The sequence below is a fragment of the Onychomys torridus genome, chromosome 13, assembly GCF_903995425.1.
Source record: "Onychomys torridus chromosome 13, mOncTor1.1, whole genome shotgun sequence".
NCBI lineage: Eukaryota > Metazoa > Chordata > Mammalia > Rodentia > Cricetidae > Onychomys > Onychomys torridus.
The window spans coordinates 56204648-56226193 of NC_050455.1; the positions used below are offsets into that span (position 1 = coordinate 56204648).

At 40.4% G+C, this 21546-nt stretch overlaps 1 protein-coding gene across 1 annotated transcript in view; it reads left to right on the forward strand.

Moving 5' to 3' along the window:
* Cep192 (centrosomal protein 192) overlaps positions 1 to 21546 on the forward strand; it is an 87222-nt gene that overhangs the window by 39937 nt on the left and 25739 nt on the right. Inside the window, 13 exon segments of the mRNA XM_036204906.1 lie at positions 3086 to 3245; positions 5469 to 6375; positions 7565 to 7713; positions 10824 to 11054; positions 12467 to 12592; positions 12772 to 12915; positions 13041 to 13101; positions 13644 to 13783; positions 13882 to 13974; positions 14581 to 14699; positions 15799 to 15975; positions 17043 to 17133; positions 18173 to 18349. Of these exon segments, the coding sequence (XP_036060799.1) occupies positions 3086 to 3245; positions 5469 to 6375; positions 7565 to 7713; positions 10824 to 11054; positions 12467 to 12592; positions 12772 to 12915; positions 13041 to 13101; positions 13644 to 13783; positions 13882 to 13974; positions 14581 to 14699; positions 15799 to 15975; positions 17043 to 17133; positions 18173 to 18349 (2575 nt within the window).

Sequence of the window (21546 nt, forward strand, 5' to 3'; positions counted from 1 at the left end):
TGTAAAAAATCATAAAAGAGGAAAAATCATTTTTAGGTTCATCTCTTTTTGTTGTTTTTGTTTGTTTTGCTTTTTTTTTTTTTTTTTTTTTTTTTTTGACAGGGTTTCTCTGTAGCCCTGGCTGCTCTGAGACTGGCCTCAAACTCAAGAGATCCATCTGCCTCTGCCTCTTGAGTGCTGGAATTAAAGGTGTGCACCACCACTGCCTGGCTAGGTTCATCTCTTAAAAGGCTGTCACTAAATACCTTTTTAATTTCTTTACTTTTTATTTTTTGAAATAAGGTCTCTGTGTGGCCTTGAATTCAACAGAGATCCACCTGCCTCTGTCTCCCCAGTGCTATTGTTTCCCACTGAATCTTATATTGAGAAAGGAACTTTGACCATCTGCAACTCACCCGTTTTTCTATCCAAGCCAGGAAGCTTTGACCGCAAGCCCCTTAGATTCTTCTCTCTCCAGTCCCATGCTGGCATTATAGATACACACGGCCCCAGCTGCTGGACTTGTCTGTTTGTTTGCTTTTGTTGTTGTTTTTCTTTACCTGGATACTGGACATTCAAACTCAGTTCCTCAGGATTGGCTGTCAGCACTTTACCCACTGAACCATCTCCCCAGATCCTATATTCTGCTTTTCCTTTTTTGTTAAAAAACAACAACAACAACAACAACAAAACTCAACATGAAAAGTAGTAATATTTTAGAACACATAATGGGCCTGCTTTAGTTTTCTTTCTCTGGCTGTGATAAAACACCATGACCAAAAGCAGCTTAGGGGAGGACAGAGTTTATTCCAGCTTACACTGCCAGGTCACAGTCTATCACTGAGAGATACCAGGGCAGGAACTCAAGGCAGGAACCTTGGGAATGCTGCTTGATGGCTTGCCCTCTGACTCAGAGTCATGCTTAGCTAGCCTTCATAATACCGTCCATGCCTAAGGATGGTGCCACTCAAGACAGCCAAGGAAATCCTTCACTGATATGCCCACATACCAACCTGATAAAGACAGTAAAGACTTTTTTTCAGGTGATTCTAGGCTGTGTCAAGTTGACAGTTTAATGCTAACCAGGATAGGACTTTCATGGTTTATTCAGTCTAGTATCGTTTAGTATATTATGTTTTACTATCTTTTAATCGTGTATGATATTTTGCCCACATATATGTAAGTGTTCCATGTGTGTGCCTGGTGTCTGAGGAGGCCAGAAGACATTGGATGCCCTGTGGAGTTACAGACAGTTGTGAGCTGCCATGTGGGTGCTGGGAATTGAATCCAGGTCCTCTGCAAGAAAAGCCACTGTCCTTAACCTCTGGGCCATCTCTCCAGCCTCCTGTTTTGCTATTTTAATAACATAGAAATTAATAATTTTCATTTATTTATTTATCTATCCATTCATCCATCCATTCATTCATTCATCCATTTATTATTATTATTATTTTTTTTTTTTTGAGGCAGGATTTCTCTGTGTAGCTTTGTACCTTTCCTGGAACTTGCTTTGTAGACCAGTCTGGTCTCGAACTCACAGAGATCTGCCTGACTCTGCCTCCTGAGTGCTGGGATTAAAGGTGTGTGCCATCACTGCCCGACAATTTTCTTTTAATTTTTAATACTGCAAATGTTCTCTTTTTGTGGCTTCATAAGATATCATTCAGATGTTTCTCTGAAAGATTTAAATGAACAAATTTGAGTAGTTACTGAAATGATTGAAAATGTTATGGTTTAGAAAATAGTTGATTTCAGAGCTATTTACTAACTTTCCCAAGCTGCCTCTTTTTTAGCTGTGTGAATTCAGGCATTATTTCTGAAAAATAATTTTCTTGTTTCATTGCCTTCTGCTCTTAGGAGGGAACTCTGTGATATACTTGTGGAATATATTCTTAAAATTACATGTCTTTGTGTGTATCTGGAGCATGCGTAGGTGTCTGTGATTGTACTCACACTCATGAAGATGCATATACTTCAGTGCCTGTTTAGAGGTCAGAGGACAGAGAGCCTGTAGGAATTGGTTTTCTCTCTCCTTCCACTGTGTGATTCCTGGGACTCAACGCCGGTCCTCAGGTCTGGTGGCAAACGCCTCAGCAGCCTCCCTACGCTGAGGTATTGAGCGTGCTTCTCTTCTTCCAGATCTGGCTGGAGGCTCTGATGGCTGCTGAAAAACAAAACATGCTAGAAGTAACACCAGTTGTATGTGTGTGTGTGTGTGTGTGTGTGTGTGTGTGTGTTTGTGGTAAATAGATGTGAGTTCCATCGCAAAGGCTGTTTTTTCATTTTGCTTTTTTATGTATTTTTTGTATTGGTACTAGGGATTGATACCCAGGTTTTTGGGCATGATCTGCCACATTTAGCCTTCATTGAATTTCGTTTTTGTTTTTGTTTTACTTAATATATTGTAAATATCTTTCTGAGCCAGAGCATAGTATTCAGCAGCATGGTTTGGGGTTCTTGTTTTTGTTATGTTAGCAATGCTAACAAGCATTCTGCCACCGAGCTCTATTCTCAGCCCTCACAGCATGGTTTATAGTGGTTAGAGTGTTGCTGCATGCTTGTGCCCTGCAGAAGCTCCTCTTGTATGGCGATTGAGCTTCCTACTTTATTATCAGTAAACATACCTTTTATGAAGTGTTATTATTTATCATTTTTTTTCTCTCTAGATGAATTTCTCAGGTATAGAATATTTGAGTCAATGAGCTTTTTCTAGGTGCTGCTTAATTGCTCAGCCAAAAGTTACTCACTTTACCATTTGATTAGCAGTACGTGGGCATTTTATTGCCTTATCTACATAGTTTTGTGATGCTTTTGCTCTTTGAGGATAGGGATTTTTTTTTAAGTGATTTTATTAACTGCTATATGTCAGATACTCAATACATTTTTATTGGATAAATAATTGTTATGTGTCTGAATATGGTGTTTACTAATGAAAATGAGACAACCTTTTCTTTAATGGTAGCTACCAAGTAGCTCATCAGCAGAAATGTAATTGATTATTTTAATTAAAGATGGTAAGTCTGTGGTTGTGTTACTTCAAGTTTATAGATAGTTGTGGTCATTTTCTTATACAGATTCTAACACCATGCTCCTCTTTCTCTTTCAGGTGTGCTCTAGAGTCTCTTGATTTAGCTCACCCCCAGAAGCCCCACTTGGAGTGTGGGTTGTCAGAGTCGACATGTTCCCATGCTGATCTGAGCAGGCTGACTTATGTGTCTGAACGGGAAAGCACGTTTCCTGTCAGAGCTGCTGCTGAGGGCCACAAGGTGGGTGCTGCTTGGACTGTTTCTTCATGGAGGCTTCAGGACCAAGTGTTAGTGATGCTTGACTCGAACTGGAACCCTGGCCTGTTTAACTTCTGTGTTTGCTGTTCTGTGTCTTTAGGATGAATTGATGTATGTGTATATTTGTACTTAAGTCTTTACATTGACTCTTGCCCACTTCAAAAAGAAGCATCTTTGACCAAGGATGAGAGTAGCATTGATTTACAGGTGTAAACCTAAATATTTAGGAGATGGGCTGGAGGGATAGCTCAGCTGTTAAAGGCTAGGCTCACAACCAAAAATAAATATTTAGGAGATACTTTGACTACATGCGCTTTTAGCAAAACAATAGTAGTAGGTTCCCCTAGGGTCTGTGACCTCCCTAGCCATGGGCTTTTGACCAGGTTTACAGTATCAGGTATGAGTTCCTTCCCATGGAGCAACTCTCAAATGCAGTCAGAAAGCAGTTGGTTACCTCAGTAATTACTAATCATGCCAGTATTGCCCCAGTGAGTGCATCTGTCTTGGCAGATCAGTATTGCAGCATGCATGGTCCAACACTGTGTAAGTCCATTGATAACTTCTCCTGTGGTCAGCATAGCAGCTTTCAGTGTTGTGAAGGCTAGCCAGCAGGGAGGGAGTTTTTGGTTCTGGTAAGCTTGATTTCCCTAGGCTCTGCAACCAAAGTGTGCTCTGTCTTTTTTTTTTTTTTTTTTTTTTTTTTTTTCCTTCCTGTTTTTCGTGACAAGGTTTCTCTGTGAAGCTTTGTACCATTCCTGGAACTCACTTGGTAGCCCAGGCTGGCCTCGAACTCACAGAGATCCGCCTGGCTCTGCCTCCCGAGTGCTGGGATTAAAGGCGAGCACCACCATCACCCGGCTTGTGCTGTGTCTTTAATAGGTTCTTACCATTTAGTTCTGGTGAGCACCCAAGAGCAGTGGCAGTAGTCTTTGTTGTTTTGGGGGTCTCTAGGATCTTTCTGACCATTAGCTCATAGGGAGGTATTCTGTACCTGGCACTGGAATTTCCAAACTCATATCTTCTAGGTACCTCCATTCAAACTCCTTTTAAAACATTACATTTTTAATTAGCTTACAAAGTAGTGGGGTTCCATGAGGCTTTTTGTTATATATTCTTAGTTTAAATTAACCCACTTCTGTCCCCCCTCCCCTGAGCCTGTTTTCTTAGCATAGTGTTGAACTGCTGAATGATGGAGCCTGCTGCTTTCTTGGATTACTAGCCTTCCTTAATCCTATTTTCTGCACCTTTGTGAAGGCTTGTGCATGAAGTTAGTGCTTATCACTTAGTAATTAAAGCCTGAGGACATATTTGTTTGTTACCATTAGTCTCTGTTTACTATATCTTTCTTTTTTTTGTCTTTTTTTTTTTTCTTCTTTTCCTTTTGAGACAGGGTTTCTCTGTGTAGCCTTGGCTGTCCTGGAACTCACTCTGTAGACCAGGCTGGCCTTCAAACTCATAGAGATCCACCTGCCTCTGCCTCTCAATACTGGGATTAAAGGCGTGTACCATCACCACCACCACCACTTGGCTTATATCTTTGTTTCTAAAACTTTGGTTCAGTATAAACTTCCAGTACAAACAAAAATAATAAATGAAGCTAAGTGTGATCTTGTGTGTGCTAGTTCTAGACTGTTCATCTTGCAGGCCTATAGCTGTTACTCTTCAAGCTTGTGCCTTATAAAGAAATAATGAAAAAGAACCATAACATCGTTTAGAAATTGGAAAATGCTTAGTACTCAAAATATCATATATTCTTATCATATTTCATATAGTGTAGACAAATAATGGACATGAGAGGGCCTGGGAGCTGGCTTTGTACCGACTCTAACCTCATGTCCATATCATTTGATAGCTTGTCTGCCCCTTACACTTTTATTTACTAATTTATATTATTTTATAAAGTTTACAAAGAATCCTTTAATTTAAATGTTAGCTGACTTTGGTTCTTTATTGAAGTGTTTTAGATGCAATTGGTGTTTACCTTTTGTTTCCCTTCTACCATAAGACTTTTATAAAACAGTGGGTGCAGTTTTCATGTATAAGCCTGCATTTCATATTTGCGTTTGTTTTCCTTTGTACACTCTGTGTTTCAGGACACCATATAGATTTCATGTTAGTTGAGATTTATACTAGCATTGTTTGATTGATTCTGTTATATTTTGTTTAATCTATGAATTATTAAAAAACAAAATTTGTCATCCTTAGAGTGATCTCACCGGTGAGTTGAGCACCACAGTTGTGGGAGCCAGTCCAGCGCCATCAGAGGAGCGAACTGTGGAGAAGCTAAGAGACAAATTTCCGGGTCAGAATGCAGAAAAAGTAGCAGCGCCTTATATTGTCCGGGTTGAGTCTCGTTTAGGAAAAGTGACAGAAACTCCTTCTCTGAGTAGCGGATTTGAAGATGGAGACCCTAATTTTACACCGAGTCAAGATATTTCTTCCAAAAGTGAAGATCACTTGGAAGCCAGTAAAGTAGATTCAACATCTGGCCCCAGTGAACAGGACCTGATTGGCCAGGCTCTCCTGAACAAGCCAGGTCTGAGCCACTGGTCTGGGCCAGCCATACCAAGCCCCCCTGTATTGAGCCAGAAAGCTGTGGACCAAGGTCAAAGGTTAATGTCTACTGGTCTGTCAACTGCCAGCAGTGAATCTAGCAGCCAGATTCCTAATCTGGGCAGCTCTGCAAACCAGCACAATCCTACTCCCCACATCTCAGCTCATGCTTCTGTTGCTAAGGTGCAGAACCAGCCTGCTCTGTGCCCTGCACTCTGGACTGGACAGTCTCTCTACACAGCTCCTGTGGCCCAGCAGTATTTGGGGCCAGTCCCTTCATCTGGGAGTGCCACCTTGCCTCAGTGCATTGCAGGCATGCAGGTCTTTGGGATTTCAGGATGTTCTTCTTATCCTCCTGTTGCACCAGAACATATGGCTTCTGGAATGTGTTTAGGACCAAATCTTGCCTCTGGAATGATGGGTACCTCTTCTCTTTATAACCTGTGTCCTAATGCTGGACACCAGAACTTGCTGAATACAGCAAAGCCATTTCCTATGCAGTCTGTTGGTGTAAACTGTGAAACCGAACCATGGGACTCAGGGATGATGTCTGGATTTGGTAAGATGACTTTTCTTGTCATAGTTTTTGTTTTGTAAAGGTTGAATTTCCACAAATGGGTCCACAATGCTAGTTTGTTCCAAAGAAACATTGGTTGAAATGAGTTTCTTTTTAAATTTTTCACATTTACCTGTGTTTGTCTTTATGAATGTATGCACACACACATGTGCAAGTGCCCATGGAGGCTGAAGGAGGGTGTTGGATTTCTTGGGGGCTGGAGTTGCAGTTGGCTGTGGGCTGCTTTATACAGGTGCTGGGATTTGAACTTAGGTTGTCATTATTGAGCAACAAGTTCTCTTAACTGCTGAGCCATTTCTTTAGACCCTCTCTTTTATTTTATTTGTCTTTTTATTTTTTTTAAATCAGGACCCTGATTGGCCTCACTCATACTTACTATGTAGGGAAAACGACCTTTAAGCTTTTGATCCTCGTGCCTGCACCTCCCAAGTGCTAGGATTATAGGTGTGCTTTCTTACAAGCTCTTCCTTTGTCTTTTTTTGAGAGCATCAGAATGTTTCTATGAAGGGGTTACTGAACTTGGCTTAGAACCGTGGTAAACTGTATGCTGATAGTTTTCTGGGTCTTTGTCCTGATGCTTCTTTTCCTCTGCGCTTGATGTTTGCTATTCTTTTACTTAGGAAATGGGCTACCTTCCCCTGGTGCTTCAGGGTGTTGTGTGATGATAGTGAGGAGCAGAACTCTGCCCTTACCCACAGCATGCTTTCCCTGATGACAGACGTCCGCTCTGTGGAGCTGGGGCTTGTACAATAGACCACCTGAATGTGAGGATGAGGAGGAGGTGTGGGACAGTGCTGCGAAGACACTATGTAGCCAGGCACACCTGGAAGTAGAGCCTCTGGAGCTCCTCCTTACAGCTGTCAGTGGCTTAAACTCGGGAGAGAGAAGGGGCATGATAGCAACAACGAAGATTTGAGTTGCTGGAAGTTCTGATTCGATTAGCTTTATGTAGGTTGTAGTGTTCCTTTTTCTCAGAGCTGTATAGAAGAGACAGGAGCTGTTGGCAGCTTCCCCTGAGACTTGTCATGTCAAGGACTCTTACACTTGTAGGGCATTTATTCTGTAGATCGTGGGTAAAATCGGACACTCCTGCATAATGGTTTCCTTCTAACCAGGGGTCCTTTTAGTCAGGTGTTTAGTGTGACTCCCGTTTTGACTTTGTCTTATGCAGGGAATGCCAGAGTACCTGAGGAGCTGAGGTTTCCTCACGCCTGCTGTGTAGGCATTGCTTCTCAGACCCTCCTGAGTGTCCTCAACCCAACTGACCGTTGGCTACAAGTCAGCCTCAGAGTCCTCAGTATCTGTGTGGATGGCGAGAAGGTGAGTTGTCTCACTGGGCGTCACAGGTGCACTTTAACAAAGTACTCGACTTCCTTTACTCCCCTTTAAAAATAGTATAATTTAATATACACATGCTATGTATTTTAGTCCCTTTTCCCTAACTACTCCTAGATCCACCGCTTTTTTTTCTTCCTTTTTCTGATTAAATTGTTCTTTTGAAAGTTTTTTTTTTTTTTTTTTTTAAGATTTATTTATTTTTATGTATGTGAGTGTTTGCCCACAAGTGTGTAGTGCCCACAGAGGACAGAAAGAGGACAGAAGAGGGTGCCAGATCCCTTGGACCTGGAGTTGTAGACAGCTCTGAGCTGTCATGTAGGTGCTTGGAACTGAACCTGAGTCTGCTGCAGGAGTGTTCGTAGCCTCGGAGACATCACTCCAGCCCCACTTTTGGGAAGGTTTTGTAGGGGCATGTCTGGAAGATAGTATTTTATCAGCTTTTCTTCCAACTTCCAGCTTTTACATTTTCTCTGCTTCCTATTTCTCAATGTTCCCTGAACCTTAGAGGGATTGGTACAAATGTCCTCTCTGTTTAGGGCCGAGAACTCAGCCATCTTTTATTCTTAGTCACTGTCCCCCTGCCAAGAAGAGTGTCTCTAAGTAAGACTGAGGATAGCATTTGTCTTTGGATTTAAACCTACATATTTAGCATGTAGTTTGGTATCACGTTAGTTTAGCTCGACAGTAGTAGTGAGTTTCCCCAGGAGGACCCATGACCTCCCTCAGTCATGAGTTTAGCTGGTGCACAGTACAGGGTTTGAATGCCTTCTATTAAGTGGGCCTCAGATCCCATCTGAAAGTGGTTGTCACCTGCCAACAGTCATGCCACTGTTGCATGAGTGGCCGGCCACATCTTCAGCTTGTGCTCAAGTGCCCTTACCCACGAAACCATCTTACTGGCTTCCTGTTTGTTTTTGTGTCTTTTTATATTTAAACAGACTGCCTATGTCTGCAACTTGCTGTCTAGATTGGACTGCCCTGATTTTTTTGTGGTTATCCTTTTGTGTCTACCTTCCAAGTACTAGAACTATAGGCATATGCCACCATGCCTGGCTTTTTCACTCCCTTGTTTATATCTAGTCTATTGACACCTTTCTAACATATATAGAAATACAAGTAAGGTTCTTTTTTTCCTGTTTATAAATGGTGGGTATGTGCAGAGCCATTGCATATAGCAGACACATGCACTGCTGCAATGAATTCCTTTGTTTATTTGTTTTGAGGCTGGGTCTCATGTAACTCAGGGCAGCTCAGACTTGCTAAGTAGCCAAGGATGACTGTAGACTCTTGATCCCCTCCTCTCCACCTCTAAAGTGCGGTGATTCATATGTAGACATTACTATGCCCAGCTTTTTTTTTTCTTCTTTTTAAATCTTCGTTGCTCTCACAGGACTTAATAGTTACCCAGCTAAACAATTTTGGAATGGGGTCTTTTGTTGTTGTTGTTTTGTTTGTTTGGTTTTTGTTTGTTTGTTTGTTTGTTTCTCTGTGTAGCTTTGGAGCCTGTCCTAGATCTTGCTCTGTAGACCAGGTTGGACTCAAATTCACAGAGATTTGCCTGGCTCTACCTCCCGAGTGCTGGGATCAAAGGCGCGTGCCTCCACCGCCCGGCGGAATGGGGTCTTTTTTAAGCCCCTGGTTGTTATAGTGTTTTCAGTGTAAGACATGAAATCTGAATATTTTACATTTTGTATCAGTTTTAACATTTATTAATCATTATTATTTATATATAAAGCCATGTTATTTTGCCTTTAGCATAGTGAGTTCCTGGTTTTACTAAATACTGTTGACTATAAGCTATTGTCATGTATCAAGAAAAGACAAAAAAACTAAGTTACTCATTTGGACCAAGTCTTCATTTGGAAAGAGGAATATTATTAATCTGTTAATTTTATTATATGATCTTTTGAAATCCATGGAAACAATAGCTTTAATGTTTAGCAAGGCTCTCATATGATCAACTACAGTTGCTATCAGAGACTGTAAATTTTTCTTCACTTTGATAACCATGTGGGAGTTGTGAGTAGGGTCAGAAACTCCTGCTGTGACATGTCCAGGCTTTGTGACTGCTACTTACCAGCCAACACAGAATGGTTTTATTCTCTTTCTTCTCTCAACATCCTGGTAAAATATTATTGTCTCTATCTTAGTTTCTTTTCCTATTGCTGTGATAAAATATTCTTGACATCGGCAGTAGAGAAAGAGTTAGCTCTGGTTCACAGTCCAGGAGTGTAGGCCATCATGGCATTGAAATCAAGGCAGTAGGAGCTTAAAGCAGCTGGCTACATCATAGTCCCAATCAGCAACCAAAGAGCACTGGATGCTGCTGCTCCTCAACCTCCGCCTTCCACACAGAGTCCAGGATCCCAGCTAGGGAATGACACCACTCACAGTGGGTGGGTCTTTCCACTGCAAATGAAGCAATCCAGAAAATCCCCACAGGCACGTCCAGAGGCCCAGCTCCCAGGGGATTGTAGATGTTGTAGTTGACAGTTAACATTCTCCATCACTTCTCTGCTATCTCTTATTTTCTTCACTTTCCCATCTGTTACCAGATCATTAAATGAGGTAAAAATAAAACAACTGGAGGAAGGCATTGTGGGTTGAAGGTAGGATCTGACACAGCATGTAGAACTAGAAATCATCCTAGACAGGTTTCTAGAGCTGTGAAGTACTTCGTGTTCAGTGTCCTTTTTAGAAGAGTGAGGGTCTAGGTCAATATGTTTGATCATTTTAAAATCTACTAGGAGTGCACACAGCCTGTATGTAGTGAGAATTACTTGTTTAGTTTTTGCTTACATGTGTGGGCATTGGTTTTCTCCTTTACCATGTGAGTTCCAGGGTTCAAACTCAGTCTGTCAAGTTTGGCATCAAGTACTTTTTACCTACAAGCCATCTCTCCAGCCATCAAAAAGTGTTTTGCTTTTGGATTGGTGATACTTTCAAATAATGAGTTACAAGAGTTGACTATTTTTTAACATGCAACAAACGTCTAGATTTCCTAGTTTAACTGGGAAAAGGAATCTTAAACTAGATGATTAGCCTTGAAAGGTAGATCCATTTCTAACACACTATCTTGCTCTTATTTATAGGTGGATCTTTCAACACAAACATGTTTAGTTTTCAAGAATAAAGTTGTTATAAGACCTCGCTCCACAGAAGAGATAAAAATTCTTTTTATACCCACAAATTCTGGAATTTTCAGATGTACGTTTAGTGTTGCTTCGTGGCCCTTTTCAGCAGATGCTGATACAGTAGTGCAAGCAGAAGCTTTGGGAAACAGAGTCACTCTCACTGCTATTGCCGAGACCCCCGTCATCGAGGTAACTGTAAAGTAGTGTCATTTGCTACAGGAAGAATTTGTGGGCAGATGTGCCCCAGTGTTTGAAGCTAAATCTTAGCTGTTTCTTACAATATTTTCTTTTAGTTTTATTTGCTTTTATGTGTATAGTGTATGTCTGCATGTACAAATGTGTACCACATGTGTGCCTGTGTAGGTCATAGGAGAGTGTTTGGATGTGGTAGTCAGTGTAAACTAGGCCATTATAGTTGTCTTCTTAGACAGCTGGAACTGAGAACTGGGCCATTCTTTCATCCCTTTTGTTTAAAGTCTGTTCTGGACAGTGCTGATCTTTCTATGGCATCTCTCTTTTGTTAATGGATTCCAATTTCTTTAACATCTTTTTGTTATAATGTCTCTTTATTTAGCCCAAAATTTTCCTTCCTTTCATGTGTCCTCATTACCCTGAGAGCATCCTGTGGAAATGCAAAGAAGGCATGCAAGGCTCAGTGAGTCTCAGTTGGAGCTCCATGCCAGTGCTGGTGTGGCCTAGACTCAAGTCTTGCAACAGTCTTTCCAAATGTCCCCATCCCTGGGAAGGTCCCCTGTTGTTTTTTGAACACAGGGTAGTTTGTCAGATGTTTTGTTTGTTTTTGTTCTTTAATATTCTTAGAAAGGACACTGCATTCCAGGACTTTATGTATGGTGTTTACATTCTCTTCCAGCTTTGCCCTGCCCACAAGGAGCCTGAAATTTACTACCTTTGGAAAGAGTCAAACCTCAACTATCTTGGGGGTTAATTTGGACCCCTGACCTTCAGTGGCCATTATAGAATTCAGCTCCTACTTGCTAATATGTCTTTGCTTTCCTTGTAGTTTCATAAACTATGAAAGTTTGTGTGTTTTAAAAATTGTGTAAATTTTCACATGTGTGGCTATCAGGGTGAGTCTGTTAGATTGCTCTCCAGTGTTTAAAGACATACCAGTCTAACACATAGTACACACTTATCTTTACCCTTTGATATGTCTGTTTGACATCATTTTAAATACTGTTTTTGTATCAGACTGAATCTGAAATAGACCAAGATCTTCATGAAGCTGTGGAAGGAATTAAGGAATTGAAAGTCTAATGATAGGATTAATTAAGAGGAGATTTCTGTTTTCTAAAACGATTGGCTTCAACTTAAGATCTAATAGTGTTTGCAGAGTCGCAGTAGCCACTTTGCCTTGTTCTGTAGTATGTTTGAGTGCTTAGCCTGCTTTAAAAGAAGACTTTCTTTCACACAGTTTTATAGACAACAATAAAATAAAATGGAAAATAAAATAGAATGGGAAGACCTAGGTCTAAGTTTACCTGTCATGTGGACTCTGAACTGTTGCTAAAAGAAGCACATAGCTAAGATAGTTATTAATCATAGATTGCTTTAGGTCACTCAGTCCTTTTTTTCATACTTAGGTAGAAACGGAAAAGAGAGGTGTTCTGGATTTTGGTGACTTGACCTATGATGGCTGGAGAGCTCTCCCACTCAAGCTAATAAACAAGACACATGCTACTGTGCCAATCAGACTGATTATTAATGCTGTAAGTACTGACCTAGAGTTTCCGAGAGACTGCCTACAGAATATAGTGATTTGAAGTGATAGGCAATGCTAATAGTCTTGGTTAAGTTTTCCTTGTTAAGTAAATTAAATTGCTAAAGAGCCTATTAACAAATGTACTGCTATGACTTTGCTGAAACTGACTCTTCTGTTTCTAAACAGAATGCCTTAGCCTGGCGCTGCTTCACATTTTCCAAAGAACCCATCCATGCGTCTCTGAAAACAGCTCCTTTCTCTGATGTGATTGCTCAGCTGGTGTCCCCATCCGTAGTTAGTCATGTGATCCCTGCCAGTTATGATGGACAGGTAAGTTGGGTCAGTTTAACAAAACTGGTTTAGAAGTAAAGAACAAGTTTCCAAACTACTTTTAGCTCATTGGGATTTCAGTCTTAACATCAATATACATTAAAATTTTGTTTTTCCTTTAATAGGATCCAGAATTTCTGATAGTTTGGGTTATTTTCCATAGCCCAAAGAAACTCCTCACTTCAGGTATTATACATATATATTTTGAATTATCCTATTCTGTAATTAAACTTGATATTTACAGGTTTTTTTTTATTAATTAAATGACAATATTTTGGGTCATTGTCAGAAATTTTATGTTTGGAAAATGGAGAAGATGGTATGATACTGGGGTTAAACTTACGGAAGTGTAGGTGGTCTAAGCAAGTGCTGCAGAAAACTCATTTCCTCTGCTGGTCTCTCTAGACGTACCTAGGTTTGGGTTGTTTTAAAAGTCTTGACTGGGTTTTCTTTTCTTTTTAATTAATTTATTATTGTTGTGTACCTATGTGGGCGTTTGTGTGACGATCACTAGACAGTTTTACGAAGTTGGATTTCTCCTTCTACCTTTCCGTGGATTCTGAGGGTCACACTCAGATCGTCATTCTTGCACTGCAAGCACCGTTTGCCCACTGAGTCATCTCCCTGGCCCCTGAATTTTCTTTGGATCCCTGAGGACATCCTTTTGGATAACTGGTGAAATTTGGGATTAAATATCTGTTTACTAAAGTAAAAGTAAACTTCTATAGAAATTCTAGGCTCAGCAGAAGAATTCGTGGCCAGAGTGGATATAGAAGTTGACAGCCCAAACCCTATACCAGTTCTTAGAAGTGTGGACCTCCGAGCAAGAGCAGGAATAGCTAGGATTCATGCCCCCAGGGACTTACAGGTATCCTCATCTTTTCTCTGTTGTTACTCTGTGGTGTTCTGGTCGATAGTTCTTTAATTGTGATTACTTTTTTAATGCATCTTTACCCTACCCCACAGACTATGTATTTGTTGGCCGATGTAAATTCCTCAACAAAGCAGCCCTTGCCTTTGAAAAATGCTGGGAATATTGAAGTTTATCTAGATATCAAGGTAAGAACTTTTGAAAGAATGATGTAGTATTTCTGATGGCTCCTATATTGGGAGCCTTGTTAGGATGTTATGAGGACTGAGCTGGGAATCACCGAGAGTGTTGTCGAGAGTCACACTAGCCCCAAGTATAAGCTTGGTTAATGTTGAAGCCTTGGATATAAGAATTCTTGAATAGTTCCTTAGAAGTTTGTGTGGCATCTGTGGGTATGTAGAATTGGAAGAGAGTAGTCTACATATAGAGGTTTTATTTCTGAGATCCTTAAGTGATGAGATCATGGTAGTTATTTATTAGCAATTGGAGATGGGGCAGGAAAAAAATTGAAATGGAAGAGGAAGGAAATATCCTTTTGACAAGGAGCAAGAGGGATGGTAGTGGTTCACACACCTTTAATCTCAGCACTTGGGAGGCAGAGGCAGGCAGATCTCTATGAGTTTGAGACCAGTCTGGTCTACAGAGAGTTCCGGGACAGCTAGGGCTACTACATACACAAAGAAACTCTTTCAAAAAACAAAAAAGCAAACAAAAATTTAAAAATAGCATAGAAAAGCACAGAATACAAGGAAACAGGCTTGCAGGAGTTAAGTTGTAGTTATGTAATTTCTTAGGTTGCAGAACAAGGAAGTCAGTTTTCAGTGGATCCAGAGAGTCTATTTCTCAAGCCTGGAGAAGAACATGAAGTTATAGTTTCATTTACACCAAAGGATCCCAAAGCATATGAAGAAAGGTAATATGAAAATATTTATAATGATCACTTGCTTAGATAATTTTCACTCATGTACAGGTACCTATTTTACTTCACCTAATATGTGAAATAATGATATAACTAACTGTGCTTTAATCTTTTCAGTTACCATATATGTACACACACACACACACACACACACACACACACGTGTATGTATATGTGTGTATGTGTATATGTACATATGTAATTTATAGTATCACTGTTGTGTGTACGATGTGTTTGGTATGGGTGTCACATGCCATGGCGCATGAATGGAGATCAGAGGACATTCTCAGTAGTTGTTTCTCCTTCCACCAAAGGTTTGGGGATCAAATTCACATCCTCAGGCCTGCTCAGCAAGAGCTTTTACCCACTGGCCCATCTCACTGGCCCATCTTTTTTGTTAGTAAAATGCTTCTCTTAATCCAACTGAATCTAAGTTAAGAAGTTGCTATTTTCTGATAAATTCTGATAAAAGTAAATAATAAAGCATGCATTTTGGTATTCCTCTTTAACTTTTTTCTTCCAGAAAATTTTTACTTCAGTTTTTTATTTGTTGCTTTACAATTCTTCCCCAGTCTCTTCCAGGACCTGTGACTTTGACATCTAAGTCATAAGTAACTTTCAGTCAGAATATCGTTCTTGTTGTGTTTGAACCTGACTGCATGGAGCTAGCTTAGTATATGTCATAGAAGCACCCACCCAGGCCCCACCGCTTGTCCCCAGCGTGGAGTATAGAGTGCCTACATCTAGTTAGCTCATACGAGACCCCTGAAAACCAGACACTAGTTGAAGTACTTGTTTAAGCCTCAAGTACTTTTCCTCAACCCTGTGCTGACTTCTTCTGTGACCTTCAGCTTTTCCTAAATTCCTCATGAAGAAAGCCCTGTGAAACTTCTCTTGTGCTATACCGTGTAGACATTATTGTGATTATTCTTTTGTGTGTGCTTTCTCCCAGAATGTAAGCCTTTGATAGATAGATAGAAATGCTGGGTTTTCTTCACAGATTCAGTATCTCGGACAAAGGGAGTGGATAGGATATAGTGGGCAAAGGAACTGACTATGGGACACTTGACTTATATTTTCTTCTCTGGTTTAGGATCCTGAAAATATTTGTGCAGCCCTTAGGACCTCAGTATGAGGTAGTGTTAAAAGGTGAAGTCATTTCTTCTGGGAGCAAACCTCTGCCACCCGGACCTCATTGCTCAGAAACTCCGCTGATTCTGTCCAATAAGCAGTTTCTGACTTGGGGAGGTATCCCTCTTGGCAGGACACAGTGAGTATTCACAGCAGCCATCAAGAGTACTGGGATTTTGTTGTCCAGTTAACTAATGTTGTTCTCTCAGGTGTTAAATATGCCTGTATTATTCTCTTTAGATTGGAGATAAAGCTATCATATATATAATCTTCATAAAAGAGTAAACTGTATAAAAAAATTTATAATGTCTCATTTTTAAAATGCATCTCAAACTGCCTTTTATTTTCTTAGGCTTTTTGGTGAGTTCTCTGTTGGTTAAGCATTTAGAGAATGAGGGCTCCTTTTATGGAAAGGCAGAGAGAAGGTAATTGAGGCACTGTATCTTGTTTAGGGAGATTGCAATCTAGTTGATAAATTCTTAGGACAAACTTCAAATTAAGTGATAGTGGTCTTCATTTTTGTGCACAACAGGGATTTCTTATTTTGTATTAAGTGAAGAAAGGAATTTGTTTCAAAGATCCAGGGTTTTTCATATTAGCAACCTGCTATTTATATGTCCACTTTATTTATATTCTAATATCTTTAAAAAGTGAATTAACTCAGCATATTGCTGAAAAGACTACTTTGTACAAATGAGCCTGGTAGCTTTGACCCTCTTGTTTTCCAAAGAGTCCAGTCCCTTAAAAGATCTGATCCACACACACAAATTCATATATATATATTATATATGAATAAGACCATCTGAGAAGATAAATTAGAGAGTGATATTAAGCTAAAAATCTTCCCTGTTGAGTCTTTTTTTTTGTTTTGTTTTTTCAAGACAGGGTTTCTCTGTAGCTTTGGAGCCTTTCCTGGAACTCACTTGGTAGCCCAGGCTGGCCTTGAACTCACAGAGATCCACCTGCCTCTGCCTCCCGAGTGCTGGGATTACAGGCGTGCACCACCACTCGGCTCCCTGTCGAGTCTTAATAAGCCTCGCATTTCCAGAAACAAATTCCATAATTGTGGAGAGATGACTCCAGCCTATTAATGAGTTGTACAGTCAACCTATCTTTAGACTGTGGTCAGGTGCAGTTGGCTTCATTTTTGTCACTATAGAAATATCCATGGAAAAGAAGACATTTAAAATGTGTGATTGTTTTTAGGCTCCAGAAGCTAGTTTTAAGAAACAGTTCTACAACTACAGCCCAAAACTTGCGACTGCTCATTAAAGGACAGGATCAGGATTGCTTTCAGGTTCGTACTACAGTCTTTGTTTAAACACTTTTTAAAAATTATTTCATTTCATATTTTGTTTTGTTTATTCAACAGGGTCTCACTGTATATATAGCCTAGGCTGGCCTGAAACTCATGATCCTATTGCCTCCCACAGGCCTGTACCACCACACATGGCTTCTGATTTTTTTTTTTTTTTTTTTTGAGTACAGAACACTTAATAACTTAATATATGTAGACTATTTGTTGTTGTATTTGTCTGAAATCAGTCTTATGCTGGAGCTCTGGCTGACCTGGGATTCGCTATATAGACCAAGCTGGCCTTCAGCTCACAGGGAGCTCTGCCTCTGCCTCCCAAAGGTGATTATAGATGTATGCCTCCACACTCAGCCTAGACCAAGTGGTTTTGATTCTGGTTTTTTCAGTGTTGGGGATAGAACCCAGAGTCTTGTACATGCTAGGCAAACTCTACTATTGGGGTGTCTCCTCATCTAGACCAGCTGATTTTTTGATTGTAGGTTTTAAAAGTTTTTTTTTTTTTTTTTTAGAGTAACAGGTACTCTTTTTTTTTTTAAAGATTTATTTATTTATTATATATACACAGTGTTCTGTCTGTGTATACACTTGTAGGCCAGAAGAGGGCACCAGATCTCATTATTGATGGTTGTGAGCCACCGTGCGGTTGCTGGGAATTGAACTCAGGACCTCTGGAAGAACAGCCAGTGCTCTTAACCTCTGAGCCATCTCTCCAGCCCTTAAAAGATTTTTAAAATTTTGTTTTATATGTATGAGTATTTGCCTGCATATATGTTTATGCAGCTTGTGCATGCCTGGTGCCCATAGAGTTCTGAAGAAGATGTCAGACTCTGGGACTGGAGTTAGACATGCTTGTGAGTGCCATGTAGGTATCGAGAACTTAACCTGGGTCCTCTACAAGAGCAGTGCTCTTAATTGCTGAGCCATCTTTCAGCCTCCAAGACTCACTGTAAGAGTTTGTGTTAATGTGTGTTTCATTTGTGCCTGTATTTGAGTTTATATAGTGGTTATTTTTAAATTGTAGATTAAGAACACTTTTGGCTCAGAAGAGAGATTGACCAGTAACTGTGAAATCAGAATTTGCCCAGGAGAGGATTATGTAATCTCTGTGTTATTTGCACCTACTCGATTATCTTGTATGTTGGCTAAACTAGAAATCAAACAGCTTGGAAATCGTTCACAGCCAGGCATTAAGTTTATGGTAAGAGAAGTTCACTGCTTTTTTCTTTCCATAGAGTTCATGTTAGGTAATAACCATTGCCTTAATATTGGTAAATTATATATTATGGTTTTTATAGACTTACAAACAAATTACAAGGTAACTATCAAGTCATTAAAAGCAACCATTGTGAGAATCATATAATCACCATGTATCCTAAAGCTTTTATATTTTTATTTCAGCTTGAGAAATTTGAAACATACCTAACATAAACACATTTTGGGTAAATCCAGAGAGAGCTATTCAACTCAGCAAACTATTGTCTTAGCACATTTGGTCCATATAAACAACAGATACCACAAGCTAGAGAATTATTTTATTATTTCATCTGTAGAAGTGTTTTGCTTACATGTCACTGTACCTCGTGTGCGTCTGGTGCCCTTGGATACCAGAAGAGGGTGTTGAGTCCCCTGGAACTAGAATTACAGACTATTATAAGCTGCCATATGGGTGCCAGGAATTGAACCTTGGTTCTTTGGAAGAGAAGCCAGTGCTGTTAACTGCTGAGCCATCTGTCCAGCCCCACACTGGATAATTTTTAAACATTTGTTGCTCATAATTCTCAAGTTGAGAGTCCTAAATCAATGTGCCAGCAGATTCACTATCTAGCAAGGAGTTGCACTTGGTTTCAAAGATGACACTTACTTTTGGTGCAAGAATGATTCACTCTCTTCACCTTTTTTGCTGTTTTTTATTTGTTTGTTTGTTTGTTTTTGTTTTTTTTTCGAGACAAGGTTCCTCTGTGTAGCACTGGCTGTCCTGGAATTCACTCTGTAGACCAGGCTGGCCTTGAACTCACAGAGGCCTACCTGCCTCTGCCTCCCTGAGTGCTGGAATTACAAGTGTGCACCACCACCACCCGGCCCTAATTCTACTTTTGAAAGCAGGGCTGTCATGACTTCGGCACTTTCTATTAGTCCTGCTCTCTAATGCTGTTATGTTGGGATTATTTCATCATATGGATTTTGTGAGACACCAACATTCAGATCGTGGCAAATATCTCTTGATACAGTTTTCTAGACTATGTTCCAGATAGTTGGTCTACAAAGACAGATTTTTAAAAATTGATTTAAAACCATTTGCACAAATATATTCAGAACTACAGATAAAAGGTGTAAATCACTGAGGAAAGAGAATAAGGGCAGTGCAGTTGGATGACACCAGCTACGCAGAAGTGAACCCTTCAGACTGTACACTTCTCTGGCAGGGAGGCCAGAGCGGAAATGCGTGCTCTGCTTCCTAGTGTCAGGTAGGAGCTCGGCCCAGACAGCTTGTCTGACACAGGGTCAGTGTCTGCAAATGCTTGCTTGGCCTGCTGCCAGCCAGCCTGTTTGAATAGGTACGTGGTCGTTCTTAGAACTTGTGACAGAGCTTCAATGTATGGGTGCATAGCACTGGGATCTAGTTTCCTATAAAAGTACAATCTGCGTTTGTGGATAGGACTAAATGGGCTTGTGTCCCTCACGCTATTTTTAGTACAGTGTGATTACTTCCAGGCCTTTGGCTGATATTTGAGGTTGTAGATCTTTGCCCTAACAGTCCATAGTCCTGGTTGCCTGCACCCTCTTAAACTGACCAGGCTTAGTGCAGTTCCTGCCTGTGTAGATGCTATGGAGCTGGGCAGGGCGCGTTTTCTGTGATTCCCCAGTTCAAAATGGCTCGTCTTTCAGGAGAAGACTTAGACTGTTAAAGTTAAAATAGCCCGGTGAAGTGGTGGGGAACTGGAGGGAATCCAGAGAGTCAGCCTTGTCTCTGTCATCTACACTCCCTCTGGATTAGCACTTCAGGACTTTACCTATGACATGCAGCTTCTTGCTGTCCCCAGTGTTGTGGTTGGGTTCTGAGGAATGAATGGGATGTTCTGTGCTCATGATGGACTGAAATAAAAAGTACTTGATCTTTTTGCATGTTGAATACACATTAAACATCATGGTTAACTGGTAGGTGGAATATCATATTTTATTTTCAAAATAGCCTGAGATAAAACTGGTCTCTCCGTTCTACATAGGTCAGCTAAGGCTACATAAGTGTGGAGCCCTCATTGGTTTCTATGCAGTCCCTGTGGTGCTGAAGAACAGCTCTGTTTTGTAGTCTTTGAGAGCAGTGGTTCTCCACCCAAGGCTCTGTTGCTTCCAGAGACTTTAGGCAGTATCTGGAGGAATTTTTGATTGCCTTAATTGAAACTAGGACAAGAGTATTATTGCCACATGCTACACACACACACTCTCACCTCACCAAACATCTGGCTCAAAATGCCGATAGTATTGAGTTTAAGAAACCCTCCTTTAGAGCAATAGTTAATCTATGGACCTATTGGTCAAGTCAGGTTGGTGGTTTTTTTGTTTTGGTTTTTTTTGAGACAGGGTTTCTCTGTGTAGCTTTGCGCCTTTCCTGGAACTCACTTGGTAGCCCAGGCTGGCCTGGGACTCACAGAGATCCGCCTGCCTCTGCCTCTTGAGTTCAGGGATTAAAGGTGTGCACCACCACTGCCGGTGTCAGGTTGGTTTTAATTACAATTTTTGCTTTTGTGTTTTAGCATGTGTGTGTGATGTGTACATATATGTGCAAGTGTGTGTGTGCATGTGTATGTTTGGATAGCCAGCTTCCCTAGTGCTTTTGTTTATAGTTACTGAGTACTGGGTTACGGGAGGATCTGAACTCAGGCCTCATGCCTGTGTAGCAAGAACTCTAGCCATAAATTCTTGAAAAGAACTGTATCTGTACAGAGCATGTATACTGTTTGTTTTGATAGTATCTTCTAAACAGTCCAATAGTTATTTATATTATATTGCATGTTGTATCCTCTAAAGGTGTTCCAAAGGGTATGTGGGGATGTACGTAGGTCATATATAACAACCACGCCAGGGTTGGGGATTTAGCTCAGTGGTAGAGCACTTGCCTAGCAAGCGCAAGGCCCTGGGTTTGATCCTCAGCTCCACATAAAAACAAAAAGCAGAAAAAACCAACCACACCATTCCAAATAAAGGACCTGAGTATGACAGAATCGGTATTCATGGGTCTGGGAGGCTGTCCTAGAACAGATCTCCGAGGACAGAGGGACAGATGCTCAGAAAGAACACTTACATTGAGGATTTCCCTTTATCATTTTCCGTGTAATTTCATGCGGCTAATTTACTCAAAAGTATAAAAAGCAAAAAAAAAAAAAAAAAAAAAAAGTT